At 33.1% G+C, this 21,134-nt stretch overlaps 2 protein-coding genes across 2 annotated transcripts; one reads left to right on the top strand and one right to left on the bottom strand.

The window, feature by feature from the left end:
* Positions 1-1,504: 1,504 nt before the first annotated feature.
* Positions 1,505-9,499, bottom strand: LOTGIDRAFT_235557 (hypothetical protein; the record flags this gene model as incomplete). The annotated part of the gene is made up of 11 exons (XM_009064916.1): positions 1,505-2,027; positions 2,079-2,269; positions 3,030-3,132; positions 3,502-3,641; positions 4,620-4,670; positions 5,438-5,521; positions 7,008-7,156; positions 7,983-8,121; positions 8,730-8,818; positions 8,964-9,029; positions 9,331-9,499. The coding sequence occupies 10 exons, from the start codon at positions 9,497-9,499 to the stop codon at positions 2,198-2,200; spliced, it is 1,062 nt and encodes a 353-aa protein (XP_009063164.1). The 3' UTR covers positions 1,505-2,027; positions 2,079-2,197.
* Positions 9,500-11,081: 1,582 nt separating this feature from the next.
* Positions 11,082-20,534, top strand: LOTGIDRAFT_167437 (hypothetical protein; the record flags this gene model as incomplete). Its single annotated transcript, XM_009064915.1, has 15 exons — positions 11,082-11,601; positions 11,797-11,853; positions 12,286-12,398; positions 12,977-13,004; positions 13,434-13,863; positions 14,516-14,675; positions 14,911-15,875; positions 16,701-16,752; positions 16,929-17,015; positions 17,301-17,503; positions 17,851-18,004; positions 18,497-18,601; positions 18,932-19,038; positions 19,309-19,414; positions 20,241-20,534. The coding sequence occupies 15 exons, from the start codon at positions 11,082-11,084 to the stop codon at positions 20,532-20,534; spliced, it is 3,381 nt and encodes a 1,126-aa protein (XP_009063163.1).
* Positions 20,535-21,134: the final 600 nt, after the last annotated feature.

Genomic DNA, 21,134 nt, shown 5'->3' with positions numbered 1-21,134 from the left:
ACTAAATAGTTTATTCTGTTTAAAATTAATAGTTTATTCTGGTTACTAAATAGTTTATTCTGTTTAAAATTACTAGTTTATTCTGTTTAAAATTAATAGTTTATTCTGGTTACTAAATAGTTTATTCTGTTTAAAATTACTAGTTTATTCTGTTTAAAATTAATAGTTTATTCTGGTTACTAAATAGTTTATTCTGTTTAAAATTACTAGTTTATTCTGTTTAAAATTAATAATTTATTCTGTTTAAAATTAATAGTTTATTCTGGTTACTAAATAGTTTATTCTGTTTAAAATTACTAGTTTATTCTGTTTAAAATTAATAGTTTATTCTGGTTACTAAATAGTTTATTCTGTTTAAAATTAATAGTTTATTCTGTTTAAAATTAATAGTTTATTCTGGTTACTTCTGGTCCACAATATTCTGAGGTGCCTCTTTCTAAGAGCTTTGAGATGACCGAGTATAATGACAATTTTATACGCTGGCTTTCATGCCTCAAATGTTTTAACTTAAAGCATAATAATTTTTTATTTACCTCACTGTGCACAATGGCACTTTAAAGAACAAAGAATAAGACGATGGATGTGGTTAAATATGTCCTATAATATTATATGTAAGACAGCCTAACTTTCTTAGAACTTAACACACACAACCGTCATGTGATTGTGAATTTTTAAGTGACCTTTGCCCCATACAATCACCAGTTGCGTATGGTTGCGAATGAGAATAGCTGTCATTAGTGTCAAACGCAACTTTCATGCTACTGAGTTTTGAGTTGTGTTCGGAACTTATGGCCACTTTCATTATTCGCAACCATACACAACTGGTAATCACTGAGGTTTGAGAGCACCTTTAGCAATTAAGCTAGCCACCTTATAGAAAATTTAGCCAATTCTGATTGGATGAAAAGTGGGTTAGGTTCTAAGATGTTCTTAAAGGCAATGATTGTGATGTAAATATATTTTACCTTTTAGATTTTTTGTATATAAATAAAATATATTTAACCCAATTTGAATATAGTATTTGATACAACTTATCAGTTGATCCCTTGTAAGTTACCTTGCTGAGTCCATGAATTTTCTAATGCACAAGATCCTATGCCACTGTTGTAGTTTGATTGGGCCAGTGGGAATATAGGCCGCCCTAGAAAAATGGTTTGCACCCCCAGTTGTAACCCCACTTTAACAAATTTAAAAAATAGGATTTTTATGCATTTTTGCAACAAGACGCCTCCATAGAGTTGCCGCATTTTGAGTTCTTCCCCCATTGAGTCAATCTGCCATGTTATTTGTACCCCCAGTCTCGGGAGGCATACGCTACCACTGGGTTGTTGGGTTTTCAGCCATGTGTCCTGTACATGATTGGGTTGCATATATAACCTACATGAAATGATCACATAACATGATAAGGCCATGTGCCTTTCTGGTTGGGACTCTTTGTCAAAATAGCATTTGGAACATGAGATGTTGTGTTTTCAACAATAGAATAACAAGAATGATAACTCATAAAAAAAAACAGTTATTTAACTACAATTCAGTATCACTCAGTATTTAACCAGTTTGAAGTACACAAACTGGTTCACTGTCATTAATCAAGGATGCACTCTTTAAGAATTACATAGACTTGTTCACTGTTATCATTATTCAAGGATTTCTCTCTCTAAGTACACAAACTGGTTCACTATTGTCATTAATCGAGGATGCACCATTAAGAAGTACATAGACTAGTTCACTATTTTCATTAATCAAGGATGCACTCTTTAAGAAGTACACACACTGATTCACTGTCATTATTATTCAAGGATGCACTCTTTAAGAAGTACATAGACTGGTTCTGACTGTTATCATTAATCAAGGATGCACTCTTTAAAAAGTACATAGACTGGTTCACTGTTATCATTATCAAGAATGCACTCTTTAAGAAGTACATAGACTGGTTCACTGTTATCATTATCAAGAATGCACTCTTTAAGAAGTACATAGACTGGTTCACTGTTATCATTATCAAGAATGCACTCTTTAAGAAGTACATAGACTGGTTCACTGTTATCATTATCAAGAATGCACTCTTTAAGAAGTACACACTTCCAATTGAATCTTATCATTCTTGAACCTTTACATAGGAGTTTCTTTTTAAATAACTTCTTCATTCTTAATACCAACTGGTTCATTGAGAGTCAATCCTTGTGTTCTTTTCATCTTAACTAAAACCCTCTGATATCAAAAATTGTTTCCATAATGAGTACTGATAATCTGGTAAATTTGGTAAAGACTGAAAAATATTATTTCAAATAGGAGTAGTAACAGGGTAGTCAAAAATAAGAAATATTTGTTTAAATTATAATAAAGTTTTCATCCTACACTGAAAGCGAGGTTCATAACGCAAATTATGTCATCCATTAATAAGTTGGCAACTATTGACGTCGCTGAACACCCAAATCAACAGCGAGAAAATGGGCTCAAAACTGGTATTTCTCAGAAATGTGTGATGGTAAACTTTATCTGAAAGTATCATTAAAAAGCTTAACCAACTCCGATTTCAATGATGTCAAATATGATAAGTTTTGAGTTACTAGGACTGGAGAAGGAGGCTTTAAAGACATCAAGGTAGTGATTTTACTGCAGTGACATGCTGTTACCTTTGTTTGTTTGCATTATAAGCCTCGTTCTGGATTCAATATGGCCGACACATGAATAAGGTAAAAAAATGTAATCATTATTTGGATCAACTAAATCTGGACCAGTGAACACTCAGTGTCCCAGACGATTCCTTAAAACAGTTCCATTATGCATCACCTTACCTCACTGCTAATTTGACTTCAATTATCCAAAACTATGGAATTCTTTAAGAAAAATCTTAAAATTTAACTTAAAACTCGAAAACAACAATTCTCAAAACTTTGGCAGCGCACTATGAACCACTGTACTTGTGCACTGAAATTTTGATGTAATGTAGAGGTTATGTAATGAAATGGTTTGTGTGTCTTCCTAGCTATATTGTACATTTCTATGTCATAAAACAAAATAAATACCTTGTACAGATTTAGAAACTCTTCTGCCTTTAAATCCTGAAATCTCTGCATCATATCAAAACCGGCATTTATCAAATATATTCCACAGTTAGGAAAAAATTCCCTGCAATAACAAATTTACCACACATATATTAAACCTAGAGATATTGAATAAAAAGCCTGGACACATTTACTGTGCAATGTCTTGCAAGTAAGAGATAACTGTCTATCAATTGACAACATAACATCTTCACTTTCAGCTATTAGGAATACGTACTTCCTTGTCTGTGATAGTCACCTTTCTGATATCACAAAAATTTGTGAATGCAACTATTGGATTGGATTGTCCGCTAGCGATTACAGCCAATCATACACAGCTTCGGAATACATGAGCAGCCAAATTGTTTACAGTCTTTTTGTTGGCTGTGACAAAACGGATTCTACATGACAAGTTTTGATTGGTTCAAAATAACCTTAATAAATAATAACTTACTCCATGCGTGGAATTATTCGTTTATCGGGGTTGCGTAACATCTGTTTGGCAAAGAGACGGTAAACTTCTATATCTTGAGAACTCAGAATTTGATCGGAGTTTGGTTTTGGTGTTAATTTGATTAAATATGTCTTATCTCCCTGAAAATATAATCAAAAAAGGGTATTTTAAGAAAAGTGACATGTTTCATTAAAGCTGTCTCCATATTTGCTATGCAATTGATGTAACTCTTCTGTCAAATATTTGTATCACTTATCAGAATGAAAAATCGTGCATATTGTTTGATTAATTGATATTTCTAATAAAAAATTCAAGTATTCTTCGGTTTGAAGATTGAGTTAGGAGGTAGAAAAGCTTTGGGGATCAGATAGACTGAACCTTATTGAGAAAGCTGACTAAAATAGATCATTAGTTAAACTACACTGTAGATTTGCATTTTTCGTTTAGTGCATTGGAATGATATAATTTGTTTGGTTACATCAAGAGATGGAGGTTGTGGGTTCTCATTTCGGTTAGTATATAAGTCATGTAACCTTGAATAAACCATCTTTCTCATTATTTCAGTCAACATTAGCACTTTTTTTTTTACTTCCCTTTTTGTGTGTAATAATGAGCAAATATGACAGGTTTGGTGCCAGGAAGGGTATGCTTACTCTTCTAGACACCTGATACCACTTTTTAAAATAAATTACTTCTTCATTTATAATTGATATACTTTCTTATATGAATTGTTCATTTGCTGCTACCAATGAAGATAATTCATCAGTCTAATTAAAATTAGACCAAATTTTTGTTTTGTTTTTTATTGGTTTTTTTCTGTTGATATAGCCACTTCAGTTGGAATCTAACCACAGCCCTCTTGTCAAATTAACCTTTTGACCTAACTCAATGATGTCTGCTTTAACCAGTCAAATTTCAACCCTCTTGTAGCAGTGTTTTTCAGGTCAGGTCAAAAGGTTAACTTGATGAACCTTCAAGAGGGCAGATGTTAGACTCTAACTGAAATGGCTATATTAAAAATAAAAGCTAATAAAAAAAACTGATCAAAAGTTTGGTCGAATTCTAATTAGACTGAAGAATATATTTGAAAATCTAGGAGAAATATAACATATTCTTACTGATGATGATGATGTCTTGGAAAATTTTGGATAAACAGAATCAAACTCTAACTATAAAAGATTAAAACATAATATCTAATTAAACAAACTGGTCTGTTACACAGAGTTGGAAAAATGTCTTTTTGTAATTTTTTCTCAGTCTGTAGTGAGTTGGATTGTTGTCTGCTAAGTAATTAGGTGCTGTGGGTTTGAATCATCCTCGAGGTAAGAAAATTCTAATGTCAAGATGACAAGTGCTTCTAAAAGTCACCCGCTGTAATGTAAGGCTAGTTTCTGAGACATCTATATAGACATGATATTGATTGAGTCTTGAATAAATGTAAATACTCTTCAGAAGTACTAAAACTGTACATAATTCTTTCAAAAATACCTTAAACTAGGAATTTCATTTTCTATATACATATGTGTATATGCCTTATCTATAAATGGCAGAGTCTCAAAAAAGACGAGTTGTCATTTTAACTTTCAAACACGAATAATTCTGGACACACATTGATTTGAAGGCTCAAATTTCAATGGTGAGGTGTGAACACTATTACTGATTGGCATAGCTAAAAATTCCTGTTTCTGAAACTAAGGTACGCTTGGTTAAACTATCCCTTTAAAACAGTCTCGTTGTGCTCAAATTAAGGGGTAATAACTCACAGGCTGTTCATCAAAAAATCATCAAATTTGAACTTGTCCAAGATATCATCCAAGTTTCATCTATTAGTACACTCTTTGGGGCTCACAAGAAAAGTTAACTGACTGCTAGGCCCTGGGGGTAATGACAACACAGGGCTTTCAATCTGGGTATATAAAAATCAAAATCTATTAACCTCCATTAATGTCTTCAACTCCATAAATAATTCTATTTCAAATTTCAGTTTTAGAGAATAAGTACTCTTTTTAAAATTCAGTCTCTGAAAACATACAAATAATCATATCTATAAATATTAAAACCAGAACCAGAAAGTCTTTTCTTTTATGATATGCAATCTTCACAAGTAATAATTAGATTAGATCTTAAGTAAAATTATTGTGGTAAAGAAATGGGCGGTGGAAGTGAGCTATCTGTCAGTCAAAATGTCATGTGATTCAGAAATTCTTAATTACTCAATATACAGCCAATGCTGATTGGATGAAAAAGTGGATTAGGTTCTGATTAAGTTTCAGTGTATTACTGACATTTGACAATCAGCAGATTGTTACTCTAATCAATCTAGATTTTGATTCGAATTCCATAAAATTTGGCAGCAATTGATAAAGTACTAGTTGTGGACTAAAGGTTATCTTACCAATGATGTCTCTCATGATACTAATTAAGTAAGTTATAATTAATAACAATATTACAGGAAAATACTAATATCAACTGGCAGTCGAGCAAGTCAGTAGGATAATACTGCTGTTCAAAATTTCCAACATTTCACAATGCATAGTGTTGCCTTCCATCATTGACTGAGATAAATGCTTAAAGTGATTGTAAAGAGGTTTTCTAAATTTTTTATGTGTATCAGGGTCACTGATATCATCGATTTGTACCATTCCATCATTGACTGAGATAAATGCTTAAAATGATTGTAAAGAGGTTTTCTAAATTTTTTATGTGTATCAGGGTCACTGATATCATCGATTTGTACCATTCCATCATTGACTGAGATAAATGCTTAAAGTGATTGTAAAGAGGTTTTCTAAATTTTTTATGTGTATCAGGGTCACTGATATCATCGATTTGTACCATTCCATTATTGACTGAGATAAATGCTTAAAATGATTGTAAAGAGGTTTTCTAAATTTTTTATGTGTATCAGGGTCACTGATATCATCGATTTGTACCATTCCATCATTGACTGAGATAAATGCTTAAAATGATTGTAAAGAGGTTTTCTAAATTTTTTATGTGTATCAGGGTCACTGATATCATCGATTTGTACCATTCCATCATTGACTGAGATAAATGCTTAAAATGATTGTAAAGAGGTTTTCTAAATTTTTTATGTGTATCAGGGTCACTGATATCATCGATTTGTACCATTCCATCATTGACTGAGATAAATGCTTAAAATGATTGTAAAGAGGTTTTCTAAATTTTTCATGTGTATCAGGGTCACTGATATCATCGATTTGTACCATTCCATCATTGACTGAGATAAATGCTTAAAATGATTGTAAAGAGGTTTTCTAAATTTTTCATGTGTATTGGGGACACTGATATCATCGATTTGTACTATTCCAAATTTTCAATCCAACATTGGTTCTTGCAATTCCACTAAAACTAATTGTCTGATGATGTCACTAATTGCGAAGACCTTATGTGATAAAGAATATTTTGCAATAGTGATGACATAAAACACTTAGTTTTAGTAGAATTGCATTTAGAATCCCTTTAATATTAACTTGGCCACATACCCTGAGAAATCTGTCAGGAACCATGGCAAACCAATTTAATCTTCCGTGGCTAAATATTCCTTCCATTGCCATGGCAGAATGGGTTATGGTTTTAGCAAACAATCGGTCAAGATGTGGAGGAACGATGAAAAAAATATTTGCTGCAATATCTGAAAATAAGATCCTAACATAAGATTTGGAGAATTTGAATGCTAAACTTAAGGTTGATCTTGAAGGAATACTACCTCTTGGAATGGACATAAAATTTAAAGTCTCAAACTTGATCAATAAGAATATATATTCATCAGTTGCTGTGAGTAAAGACAATATATATATTTTACACTACATAATTATAGCATTTTGCGATTAAGGACGTCATCAATATCTTATTGTCACAGTAATACAGCGACAAGGTATTATTGTCACAGTAATACAGGGACAAGCTATTATTGTCACAGTAATACAGGCACAAGGTATTATTGTCACAGTAATACAGGCACAAGGTATTTTGGTCACAGTAATACAGGGACAAGCTATTATTGTCACAGTTATACAGGCACAAGGTATTATTGTCACAGTTATACAGGCACAAGGTATTATTGTCACAGTAATACAGGCACAAGGTATTTTGGTCACAGTAATACAGGCACAAGGTATTATTGTCACAGTAATACAGGGACAAGGTATTATTGTCACAGTAATACAGGCACAAGGTATTATGGTCACAGTAATACAGGGACAAGCTATTATTGTCACAGTAATACAGGCACAAGGTATTATGGTCACAGTAATACAGGGACAATGTATTATTGTCACAGTAATACAGGCACAAGGTATTATTGTCACAGTAATACAGGCACAAGGTATTATTGTCACAGTAATACAACAAAGATGGCTATCAAGGTATCAGATGCAGTTCCTAAATTCTATTGTACCACATCATATAGTGTACTGTTTCCCTTTACTAGTTGTTAGTAAGTATATAACATGAGCTACCTGCAGAACTTTGAGCTTTTGGTACCAAATTCAAAACATCTGGTGGTCTTAAATACAAGAAACTTCTCGGTGATTCAAATAAAAAATAATCAGTTTTGTTTTCTGCAAATTCAATATTCTTGTAGGTCTCTTGCAACTTCTGAAATAAAATTTGAAATGGGTAATTAAATCAATCTTTTCTGCTCCTACTTTGGCAAAGCCCTACAGTATGCAATGAGGGAAATTTAGCCAGGACTGTGGAATTACAATATTTCTTTGTTTTAGTTCGAACACTTAAGGGGATCTTTAACATACATAACTTCTAGTACACAAGGCCACTATTTTTTGCCCCTACAATAAAACAACTAGATAATTAGAAAAATCTGTCCTCAAAATGATAACACTGATAGATAAAATAAAAATTCTAAGGGTAACACAACCCATGTCCTCCCAGTCCCACTATGTAACTATGTCAAAATTCACACTGTCAAATCTTGTTTTAAATCCTACCCAGGGGCATGATTAACCAGACCCTCAATTTGCTCTTTTATAGGAGCAGAGTAAAGCGCTCCCAGATTTATAAATCCACTGAAAAATGTAATTATGATTTTTCATTTTTTGTTTTTTAGTTTGGTTGGCTGAATGATGTATAATTTAAAATTCATTTCTATTTGAGTATTAATGGGTGAAGTCAACATCTGGACAATTCTCGGAAGGACCGGCACAGGAATCAAGATTAGAATTGGGAGGAAAAGAAAGAAAACATACCTGTAATGTGGATAAATAGACTTGCTTGTTTTCTACCAAAATTAATTTGTTGTACAACTTGGCTAATTCTGCAGACATCACACCAATACCTTCAATAAAAAGAAAATGATTGTTGTGCCGATTAGAGATAAGTTGTGCAGATTTGAAATAAAGTTGTGCAGGGTAGAAGACTGAAGTGTGGTGAATTTTCAAATGGCTTTGGATGTAAAACTCCATTTCATCTGATGAACTTACCAGGATTTACTTCTAGCATGGTATCAACATTGTCACTTTCTTTTTTGATGGTACTTGCTATCTGAGCTGAAATAAGAAATAACAGTACTTATTTAATTTAGTAATCTATTACCCAATAAGTAGGTAGTTAGGGCTGACATTGAAACACTGCACCACAGTGTATCATCACATCTGAATGACTAGGCACTTCTTCCATGTCAGCACCTCTACCTTTATCAATGACAAGGTGAACACAAATTGAAAAATTTGAAGGTATTATCTGGACCCATGCCTGGATTGAACTCTGGAATTTCAGGCTAGTACTAGCACATTTCAGCACCAAACCTGCAAAGAGGATCCTGTTAATAAAAGTAATGTTATAACTTACCAGCTACATCTGGATCATGCACATAATGATATCCCTTAAATCGCTTCAAATTTTTCATAAAATAAATATTTTCAGTACTAGATCTAGAGGCATACGGAGAGCAGTAAAGTGAAAAACAGCACTTCCCTTCTCTAATCAGTTTTCTTGTCAAGCCACTTTTTGCCAACATCTTTCAATCTTTTTCCTACTGAAAAACATAAGAATTAAAATGGTAGACTAATTCAAAACTATCTACACATGCCACAAGTGGCATTGGCATTTAACAATTTAAGCATGGGATGGGTAAAATGTGGCTTATTAATGATACCTTTAAAGTGGCAAATCAAGTATCAGACACACTGTCAACCTCTAAATTTCAGACACGAGGGCAAAGGTAAGATCAAAGTTAATATATCTGAAGCACAAGTTTTGATCTCACTAGCATAAAGGCACAATAGACTTTAATTTAAATTTAAAGTTTGTTCGCAACCATTTTGGGTGTGACTATGTCTTCACAGAAACCATATTTTACCCCCCAAAAAAACCCCAAACAATGGGCCTATTTTTAATAGAACAATCTACAAAACTGTGAGTCAAACATATAAAATTTGAATGTCTTATTCACGTTAATTGATTCTATCAAATGAGAGTTTTACGCAATCAAATGTTGTATTTTGCGTTTTTATCGATGTTCGAGTTTTGTGGTGTTTAGTCATTCCCAAAAATAATTTACAATGGAAGCTGCCATTTTGACAGTCATGTGACAAAGTATTATGTGTTAATAGTTCTAAATAGCAAAATAATTATATGATATATTAGTTTGAGATTAAAAACGCACATCATTATTTGCATACAACAAATTCATAATTTAAAAAAGAAAAGAAAAGTAGGCTAAATCTAAATTTAGCTCATCCAAGTAAGTAGATCAACTTCCGGTATGAAATCAATGGCGCGGTATACCGTGTGTTGAATGTTTTCTAAACCAGCTCTTAATAACATCAAAACAACCTTCTCATACTAACAAATTTGAGGTTTGTGCTGCGAATGTATTTTATTTATCTGAGTCATTTTTGTACTACCCACTACTAGGCCTAGTGCAGGTTTTATCAATCTTAACTCAACTGGGACTGGTTTACAAAAATGTTTTGATTTTTTATGGACAAATTACTACAACTAGCCTAACTAGGAAAGGGTTATGATTTTACTTAAGGTTAGATGCATTCATTTGTCAATCCATATCTATGTGATCTTACTGTGTTTAAATTGTTTGAGAGAGATATGAACCCTAACAAATTTGATACAATTACAAGCTGAGTGTAGTTTTGCACTTTTACCACTTCACTAGGTAGGTCATAAGTAGGCTGCTTTCAAGGCTTCGTTAAACAGGTGTTGGAAAATTGCGATACGAGCTTGACAGTTTCATGATGTAAAATTAAATATTGATCACACCCATATGACCTTGCGATGTCGCAAAGAGCAAATCATTGCGTGAAAAGCAGAGTCAGTCATTGAACAAAGAGATATCTTGGCCAGTAGAGGGCGCTGTAGTAGAAATCATGTCGTGCTATAAATAGACGAGTCATGTGACCTGTAGTGAAACATGATGTTACAAGTATGAAATTATTAAATTCAAATCTGGGCAGAAATGGATGTGGATGTCCACAGATGTGATGTGTTTTATCGTATGTACGGAATTAACCCTAGCAACATGCTTATATTACGTCACACTTTTATATTTCAGGTGATGACCTGTTTAATCGTTCATATCTGAAATGGATCACAGTTATGCTGGTCCAGAAAGTTCAGATGTGAAAAATTCGGTAGACGGTCCACCAGATACAGATCATAATTATTTTGGTGCAAAAGTTAAATTAGAAAAAGACGCAGATGAGATGTCGGAAGACAGTGAAATTTTCAGCGATAACCTGACAGCCAAACAGAAAGTTGTGGATCAGAATCAAAACTCTGCTGTCCAAAGCGACCAAGAAATGGAAACTGATGAAACCAAGACACTTGAGTCAAGTGACGTCAAAGATGGTGATGAAGCTAAAGATGATTCTGGGGATGAAACAGGGTTAATTATGGATGTTGATGATAATAGTTGTGATAAAACTAATAGTGGTGCTGTAGCTGAGGATGAAGGGGGTGGAAAATCATCTCAGGCAGAAAGCTCTCAGATTGACAGCTCACAAGCTGAAAGTTCTCAGATTGACAGTTCCCAGAATACCAACAATAATAACTCTAGTGTCCATGGTGATGAAGAAGATGGTCTAGAATCTCTTATGAGTAACAGTAATTATTGGTTTGGTTTTTTTTTTTGTTCAAGAGATCTTAATTACAATTGTTTGAAGGTTTCTGAAAATTGTCTTTACCAGACATGCTTTAATGTGAAAAAAATTATTCAGATCGAGCGGCTGGAATCATTTTTTTTTTTTGATACTTAGCGATACTACAGGAATTTCATGACTTTCTTTATTTATCTTGCAGTTTCTGAATACACAAAAGATCTTGATATGAACTTGTTACTCCGCCCCTTTAAAGAAGGTATGTTTTCTTTAATATTTTTATTGATGCTTGGGTGCTGAAGTTTAGCGTGCTTGTGAGTTGACGCTTGCTCCAAAATGTAATTCAAGTCGCAATATTCAGTTACATTATGTTATTTTATTTATGAGAGAGAACAAAATGATAGCATTGAAAAAAAAGTTTAAAGTTTGACATGGAGCCATTTGGATTGATGTGCCAAGTTGATTTTAACTATCTGATTTACTCCTGGAAATGCTGCATTTGTTCCTTTAAGAATTCTGATTTGATCAAACTGTATTCTAATGTTTTGCTACAGAACCGGTACTACAATAAATGTAATACTAGGGTGAAATATTTCATGCTTGCTTTCTATTAAAAATCTAAATGTAAACAAAACTGTCAGTGGGCATTTTTGTGTTTTATTTGGTAATATCAATCTTTTTTATGGAATAGGTTGGAAAAGAGAAGTTGTGCAAAGAAATGTATTTGAGAAATATTCAGCTAGTGGTAGAAAGAAGAGTAAACCAGTTGATATTTATTATTTTACACCAGAGGGAAGAAAATTGGTGAGTTTTAACTTTAGTTGCTATTGTAAACAATTTTATGCAGATGCAAAATGTTGTGGTGTTAAAGGAAGAGATGTGCCATTCTTTTAACCAATCATATCTTAGTCTCAGAAACAGGATTTTTTTTTAGTTAAGCCAATCAGTAATAGTGTTCACAGCTCACCAAGTGTGTCCAGAATTATCTGTGTTTGAAAGTTTAAAAGACGAGTTGTCTTTTCTTGAGACACTGCCATAATTGAATTTGAATTACTGGTTTGAATGAGGTTACTTTGCTTTCCTTCAAATTGGTCTACAGGTTTGAAAGTATGTTTAAAGGTATTCTATCTCTTAAAACGAACATGAAATTTAAATTCTCAAAATACGAGAATATTCAGTGGACCTACTTGGTGTCATACTATACAACAGAATCCCTCTTTAATCAGATAAATTAAAAACTGAATCAAAAACTCTTAAAAATATATTTATCTATATTTCAATTAGTTGAGGGATCTTGTGTTCAAAAGGTTTCAAAACCTTTGTCATATTTTCTACAGGAAATTGTATCTATTTGGTGATATCTAAAAAAATTATCATTTCAGAGGTCAATGATACAGATAAATGATTATTGTAAGTCTTAATCTCTTATAGTTTTAAATTTAACATGGCAGTCTATGGCCAGAGATGGAAAAATATATAATAAAAAGGGATTGCCCGTTTATCATTTAGCAAGTTTTCTCAGTCCACGGCAAATATCATGAGTTTAACGATTGCAAATGTCATAAACCCTTGTATGAAATCCTTTTCCATAGACTGCCATATCAAATTAACATTGCTTACCGCGTATGGAATTAGCACTAGCACGTTATAGTTCTAAACTGGCTTATTACCAAGAAACATATTGAAAAGTTCTATGATGCAGACATTCATTTGAATATTTGCTTGACATTCGCAAGCAGTGGTAAATGATATACAGAATTTATGTTTTTTTTGTCATGACCCACAACCTTCATGACCTTACAACCTTACATTTCCAAATGAATGAAAATTTTTTTGTAGTAAATAAATCTTCATCAGTCAAGTTGCCAGCTACATGTTTCTGTTTCATGAGAAAACCTATTTATAGAGAACCATTCGAGATAGTGAGATCAGCTGGAAAGTCACGAAGAAGTTATGACAGTCCAGCTAGTGTCAGTCCAATAAAGAGAGGACGTCCTGGCAAAGGAAATAAAATGAGTCCAAAACCAACACTTAAACCTAATAAGACTAAATCATCTATACCAGAACCAGAAGTGGTTATTGAAAGAGATGAGGATGAGTTTAGTATGACGCCATATTTGAATATGGCTATTGAAGCAGCAGCTAGTAGAAAGCGTTCTCTCGATGACGTTACTACCCCAGCTCCACCTGTTAAAAAGAAGGCGACAGCTAGAAAGAGTACCACTCCACGACCACCAAGTCTTCAACCAAAAACAGCTGTTACATTACCGTAAGTACTGTCAATAACCTTAGGGTAGGGTTGTTGATTCATTTGGGCTCAATATGCGAACATAAAATTCCATTCATTTCATTTCAATTTTGTGGGTCATCGTGAAGCCTACCTAATTTTGTATCACAAAATACTCTGGAAAATATCATTTCTAGAATTATCTTCTCAAAATATCTTTGATATTGAGATTTGAGTTGACTTATTCTGATATCTTTATTATTTATTTCACTGAGGCCATCTTATGAAATAAATATCCAAAAGGAATGGATTAGCCATTCTTTTTGACCAATCATTCCTTTAGTCTCAGAAATGGTAAATTTTTAGCTAAGCCAATCAGTAATAGTGTTCACAGCTCACTGTTGGGTCTTCAAATCCATGTGTGTCCAGAATTATTCGCATTTGAATGTTACAATGATGACTCGTCAATTTAAGATATATAGAAAAGACCTTTATAGAAATAGTTCATAATAATCCTAGTTTGAGATATTTCTCGTAATTCTGAAGACTATTTACATATTTCCACGTCTCAAATCAACCCCCAAAATGGCGCATCTGCCCTTTTAAGAGAGCCAGTGTTAGTTGTCTGAAGCCCAGTTATCAACAGAAATTAGGGCGAGTACCTAAACTTTTTTTTTCATATGTTATATTCCAGTGCCCATCTAGAAAGATCTGAAGGTCAACTATGTACTATTAACTGTCCTGGACTAGAGGGTCAGCCCCCAGAGTTGACCTGTAGTCAATGTATGTGTTTATTTCATCCTAAATGTGTCAATGCTGAAAGTGATGTGACATCAGCTAATTTTAAATGTCATGTAAGTTTCTAGAAGGTATTTTTTCTTCTGTCAGGTCCTATTACTTTACTGTGATAAAAGTTCTGTGAGATGTTTGATCATCGATTATCAAATTTTATGATCGATAATGATGATTAAAATCTTAGCCATGATATTCGGTTATTTCAATTATTTTACCAAGCCCAACATGCAGCTTAGAAAATAAATATTTTCTGATAAAAAAAAGGTAATGAATGTTTTTTTTTATTTCCTTCAGAGATGCAGATTGCTTCCCAATGGTACCTGCAACAGTATACCAGTTGCTTCCAATAAAACAACATCATATACCATGGTATTTCCGAAACCGCCCACTCCTAAACTTAGTCAAACTATGAATTCCACATTACGCACCTATTTAGATAGTAAATCACCCCAAATGACTCAAAGTACCGGTAATTCTATTTTACCGTTAGAAATTCCCCCCCTTCCACCATTAAAAATGGCCACTTCTTCCATGATACCTAGAAGTACATTACCATTGTTAAAACCTTCTCCTGGCATATCTTTGGTGCCTCCTAAGTTAATAGCAGCTCCAGGAACTATTCCTATGAGAACAATAGCGCCGCACGGTGTTATTTCTCCTCCAAAGCCTCAACTAGGCCTCACCCCACAAACTCCAGTCATTGTGCAGAAACCATCAAAGGAGACGCCAGTGAATGCTCAGTTATTAACGTTACCCACAGCAGTGACCAAACGCTTGAATCTCAACCAACCTTTAGCTTTAAAGATCAACAATGTACATATAGTAGTGCCTCCCAACTGTGTGATAAATTCAAAGGAAGGACTTAAAGTTGTGTTGCCCCCAAATACATTTGGTCTACCTACAGACCCTCAAACGAAATTGAACGTGACTGTTTCGAACAATAGTGGAGGTGTGGAAGGGTTTAAGCCAGTTTCAGACACTTCTTCAAGTGATAGTGCAAGTGTTAGCGTTAATGGTAGTGCAAATAGTGTGAATGGTAGTGCAAATAGTGTTAATACTGTGACAAGTGTTTCTGGTGATAATAAAAATAGTGTTAATGATATATCTAGTGAAGTCAGTGTTAATAAAATGAAACTAAGTAATAAAAGGAAGTGTGTGGAAGGGATTAATCCTGCTAGTTGTTATATTAAGAGTTTATATGGTGGTTATGATTGTATGTTATTAATATTTAGATATCTTTCTACTCGCGATTTATTACGGTAAGAGATTTTACTTTCAGTTTACTTTCTCAACTTATAAAATCTTGTGTTGAACTGATCTAAATGATTTTATTGTTGTTCAGTATTTTACTATAAATCTTCAGTACTGGTATTCTGTATTTTGCTGTAAATAGTCAGTATCATTCAGTATTTTGCTGTAAATGGTCAGTATCATTCAGTCTTTCACTGTAAATGTTCAGTATCATTCAGTATTTTGCTGTAAATGTTCAGTATCGTTCAGTATTTTAATGTAAATGTTCAGTATCATTCATTATTTTGCTGTAAATGGTCAGTATCTTTCAGTATTTTGCTGTAAATGGTCAGTATCATTCAGTCTTTCACTGTAAATGTTCAGTATCATTCAGTAATTTGCTGTAAATGTTCAGTATCGTTCAGTATTTTAATGTAAATGTTCAGTATCATTCATTATTTTGCTGTAAATGGTCAGTATCTTTCAGTATTTTGCTGTAAATGGTCAGTATCATTCAGTCTTTCACTGTAAATGTTCAGTATCATTCAGTATTTTGCTGTAAATGTTCAGTATCGTTCAGTATTTTAATGTAAATGTTCAGTATCATTCATTATTTTGCTGTAAATGGTCAGTATTTTGCTGTAAATGGTCAGTATCATTCAGTCTTTCACTGTAAATGTTCAGTATCATTCAGTATTTTGCTGTGAATGTCAGTATTTTGCTGTAAATGGTCAGTATCATTCAGTCTTTCACTGTAAATGTTCAGTATCATTCAGTATTTTGCTGTGAATGGTCAGTATATTTCTTATGATTTCATAGGCCAAGTGATTCATATTTTTATCATCATTTTTCAGTGTTGGTCAAGTTTGTAAAACCTGGCACAATATATCACAGCATTTATCTTTGGTAAGAATTTATTATTTGTAAGAATTCCATTATTTTGACACTGATGTCAACTTGTGCTCTCAAGACTCAACAGCATGTTCAAAGTAAAAACTATGACAGTGAGTCAGTAATGATCAAAGTCATGAAATTTTATAAAGAGAAAAATTATCTAGGTTGATGCTTCTGTATCATTTCAGTGGCGAGTTATACGACTAAAAGATATCAAGATCCCAGACTGGAAAATAGCTTGTAAATTTATACGTAAAGTTGGTGTACAAAGACTGGTAAATAAACCTATGTTACTTTTATATATGGTATTGCCATCTCCCTTGTCTGTTTGTTGGTCTATAATTAGCTTGGAAGAGGATAGAGGCCATAGTTTTGTCAGATTTTTATGCAAATTGGTGTGTAGCTTTATATCCAAAAGATCTTGGACCGTTTTGAATCTGGTTTAACCCTTGATATACTGAAAATAAGTTAAAAGTGGCTTGTGGTCACTGTTTAAAATTTAAAGTCAAAAAAAGTCATCATATGACATTTTACATACTATGAAAATATTTATATTTCAGAGTTTAAAAGGTTTACATCATTATGATGACAGAAACAGAACCTGGCATCAATTGATGGCTAATTTATATAATCTTGTTGCTCTACAAGAAATAACTTTTGGTCTGGTGCCAGCCACAGTTTTACATTCTGTTTGTGAGAAGTTACAGAGTTTACAAGTTTTCTCAGCTGAATTCATCTCTGATAGTAATACAGAACAAATGTGGTAAGAATACAGATTAGAAAGTGTTGAAAGGAGCTGTATGGTTCACTTTACATGTCCCTTTTCAAATTAAAAAATCTGGCATCTGGTTCTTTTGCAATCCACAAATACTAATCAAAGTTGAAACTACTGGTACTTCACTTTCAGGCTATCCACTTCTGAAATGCAGACGTTACAGACACACTTGAAAAATTGTATTGAAATGTAGGAGTACTGTATGTCAGAACTTAACTTCTGAAAAATGACACAATTAGCTGAAATTGAGCTGTAAAGCAAATAAGTACATCCTTTCAAGCCTTCTGGATCATTTCAGCTTGCTGATTGCATGATGATCTAATTCTGTATTTCAGGAACACGCCAACAAAGATAGATATTGGTAAGCTGAGTAAATTAGAATATTTACAGGAATTACGATTACGTGGTTTAGGTGGACTTGTTTTACCAAATACTTCCATTAGTGGTTCTTTATCAAATTTAACACAGTTAAAACAACTTAAAATATTGGTATGTACTTGTTTCGATATTTTTTTTTGATTAAAGATGAAGCTTATGTCACTCTTTGCAAATTTTCATTTATTGAATAGTGAAATGAAATGAATGGAGTTTTAGGTCCTACTTTTCTGCACCATGTAGGTAAATGAAGACAGGCAACGCCATGCAGGGTGCAATGAGGGAAATTATGCCAGGACAGCAGCATTAGCCTCCTCTTTTTCGATTTCCAACTGTCTAAGAATCTTTAACGTACACAGCCTGTAGCACAAGGGGCCTCGGTTTATTGTCCCATCCCAATGAATGGCATGGCATTTCTGGTTGTCATGAGCCAAAACACAAGTCGTAAAATTCCATGTCTGTCTATGCTAATTAATATGAAAATGATGAATATCTTCAAAAATTGCACCATTGCCCACTGCTTCATATTGGACAACCAATAGGATGTTTATAGTTTTAAAACAGATCTTTATTTTCAACTTTGGGTGTCTGTGGTTTATTTTTCAGTCTCTAACCTCTTTAAGGTCATTTGAAGATAGCGATTTTACCTTTCTTAGTGAGTTAAAGAACCTTACTACATTAGAAATAGGTGATTGTTCACCATGGAAAAAGGTAAAAGTTTTTCTCTTTTGTTTGATTTTACTGGGGAACCAGATGGTCCAGTGAGCATATTATGAGCTTCTGTAAGAATGTCGTTTGGGTTTTGATTGTGCACAAAATGAAGCTTAAGAGACATAAAAAAAAATTCTTATACTTTTCATCCCCATTGTAATCTAACAAGTTTTCTTCCGCAGTCCTGTTCTAATATCGTTACATTTAGCATAGAAAATTACGAAGTGAGCAAGTGATGCTTTATTTTCTCGAAGAATGTCTTTTATATATAATGGGTAATACAGCTCTGCCAGTGATATTGTATATATATAATCTTGTTATATTTTCTAGGCATATGAATCATTAGGTCAATTGGTCAGTTTAAAAAGATTAAGATTAGAATGTGGTGGAGATTTTGATAATACAACATTAGCTGATTCATTATCTAAATTACAGAGGTAAGAATTCAATGACTTTTACACATCTTGTAATACACTTGCATCAAAAACACATAAAACATGCCAGCTTCTGTTGTGCTTATACATGGCACCAAATCAGAGGATTTTTCTTTTTGGGGTATTGCATCATATACATCCAACCAGGATCAATTTTTGATCAATATTAATGTGCTCAGGAACAAGATTTTGAGTAGTGAAGCCATTGAAACCAACTATGTATAATATGGTATTTTCAATTAAGCCTATTTCTATATTTCATTATTATTATAGTTTAGAAGAACTAGAACTAGTCATGTTTATAGTACCTAATAACCTTGCTGAAAGAATGCATCATCTTCAAAAATTATACCGATTTGTTATCTGGCCTTATATTGAGGTATGTGTCTTATATTTTCTTCAGTGTTTTCTTACAATGCACAATTATAGTAAGCCTGACATAAGAAAGACATCGTTTATTGACCAAATGTAAGGAATGCCAGTCAATGGTAGGGCTGGACGATATTGGTTCAAGTTGATATCACAATATTAAGTATTAATTTATCACGATATGGGTATCTATCGCGATATGTTTTAAGTTTGTTTTTTACTGGTTTTTGAAAGAAAATTATGATCTAGAAATTTTAAATGTAACATAAAACAATAATTATATCTAAAAACATCCCAGTCTTGAATATCATGAAAAAAACATATCTTTCTTAAGTTACTTGTTAAAATTGTGTAGGTGATCTTATCTGGACAAAAATTTTACGATATATCATGATAATTACCATATATCATGATATTTCAGTATTTTTTTAATCAGGCGATTTTATCGTGATACCAGTATATCGCCCAGCCCTAGTCAATGGTGTTTTTATTCTTGGTTTGATTAGCATCAATTAGTCAAAGTTCAAATAAGCAACCTTGATCTTGTATCAGAAAAATCTGTCTGATTTACACTTTCGCCATCAAATACTGAGACTTTTAGCTATTACCAACTTCTCTGTACCTTGAATCATAGCTTGCTTTCTTGTATTCAAAATGCAGCGATTTTATTGCATTGTACACTAGCAAATAAGCCAATCAGAGACCTCAACAAAAAGTCTGTAAACACTAAGCCATGTTCACAGTCTTTCTATCAGAGGACTCTGATTAGCTGTGTTCTCTGGTGTACAATCCAATCAAATTGTGAGTGGATGGTTATTTTAAACTGTATATTTCAGGGAAGAGATGAAGACTCTAGTTTAGCACAACTTAATACCAACACTTTAAACAGTATATCTAAATTATGTAAACTGTTGTATTTAGAATGGGGTATAGTCCTTACTAATGATTCAAGTTCACCATCCAAAATAGTGGACAGTTTAAAATTTCAACCAGGACGATTCGACAGCAATAGCGTCTCCATTCAGGAATTGACTGAAACACTTTGTTCTATTATGCCTGATACTGAAAAGATTCGCGTCTTTAGAACCCAGCCTCTGAATCATACAAAATGTAAGAATAAAGATTCCTGAAAGGATTAAAAGACATCCTGCAATTATGTAGTGGCCAGAGTGAATTAGGCAGCTAGAAACAAAATGTTACGTTACTCCACAATTATGAGTAAGAGTTATTCTTGTAAATATCAATGGTAATCAAAAGAAGTATTAATCTTGATGACTTTGACTCAACTCAGTTATTTGGCAGCAATTTAGAAACATTTTGAGCAAGATGTTATTTAGAATTATTAATCAAAGTTTTTTGTGCAGATTTTCTGCCCACCCAAATTTCATGCCTTAGACTAAAACAGTTGATGTTTGAAAGTGTTAGAAGTGAATTACCAGCAGAATTCCAAAGAGTGACCGATCAAGAAAGGTCAAAAAGATTTTTTTTGTTTATCCAGACTGTACATACATGGACAGTTATGATTGGTTAAGATTATATGCAACAAGAAAATATGATAAGTCATTAGAAATACCAATTAATCAAATTAGTTTGCTTAATGTGACACTAGAAGATAAGGAAACCCATCTTTAAGAACATAATGATATGATCAAGAATATATGATAATTCATTAGAAACACCAATTATCGAATAGTTTGCTTGATTTGACACTAAAAATCATTGAAACCCAT

Source organism: Lottia gigantea, assembly GCF_000327385.1.
Source record: "Lottia gigantea unplaced genomic scaffold LOTGIsca_66, whole genome shotgun sequence".
Classification (NCBI taxonomy): domain Eukaryota; kingdom Metazoa; phylum Mollusca; class Gastropoda; family Lottiidae; genus Lottia; species Lottia gigantea.
The sequence above is the reverse complement of the archived record's forward strand: the minus strand, read 5'-3'. Positions and strand labels throughout refer to the sequence as shown.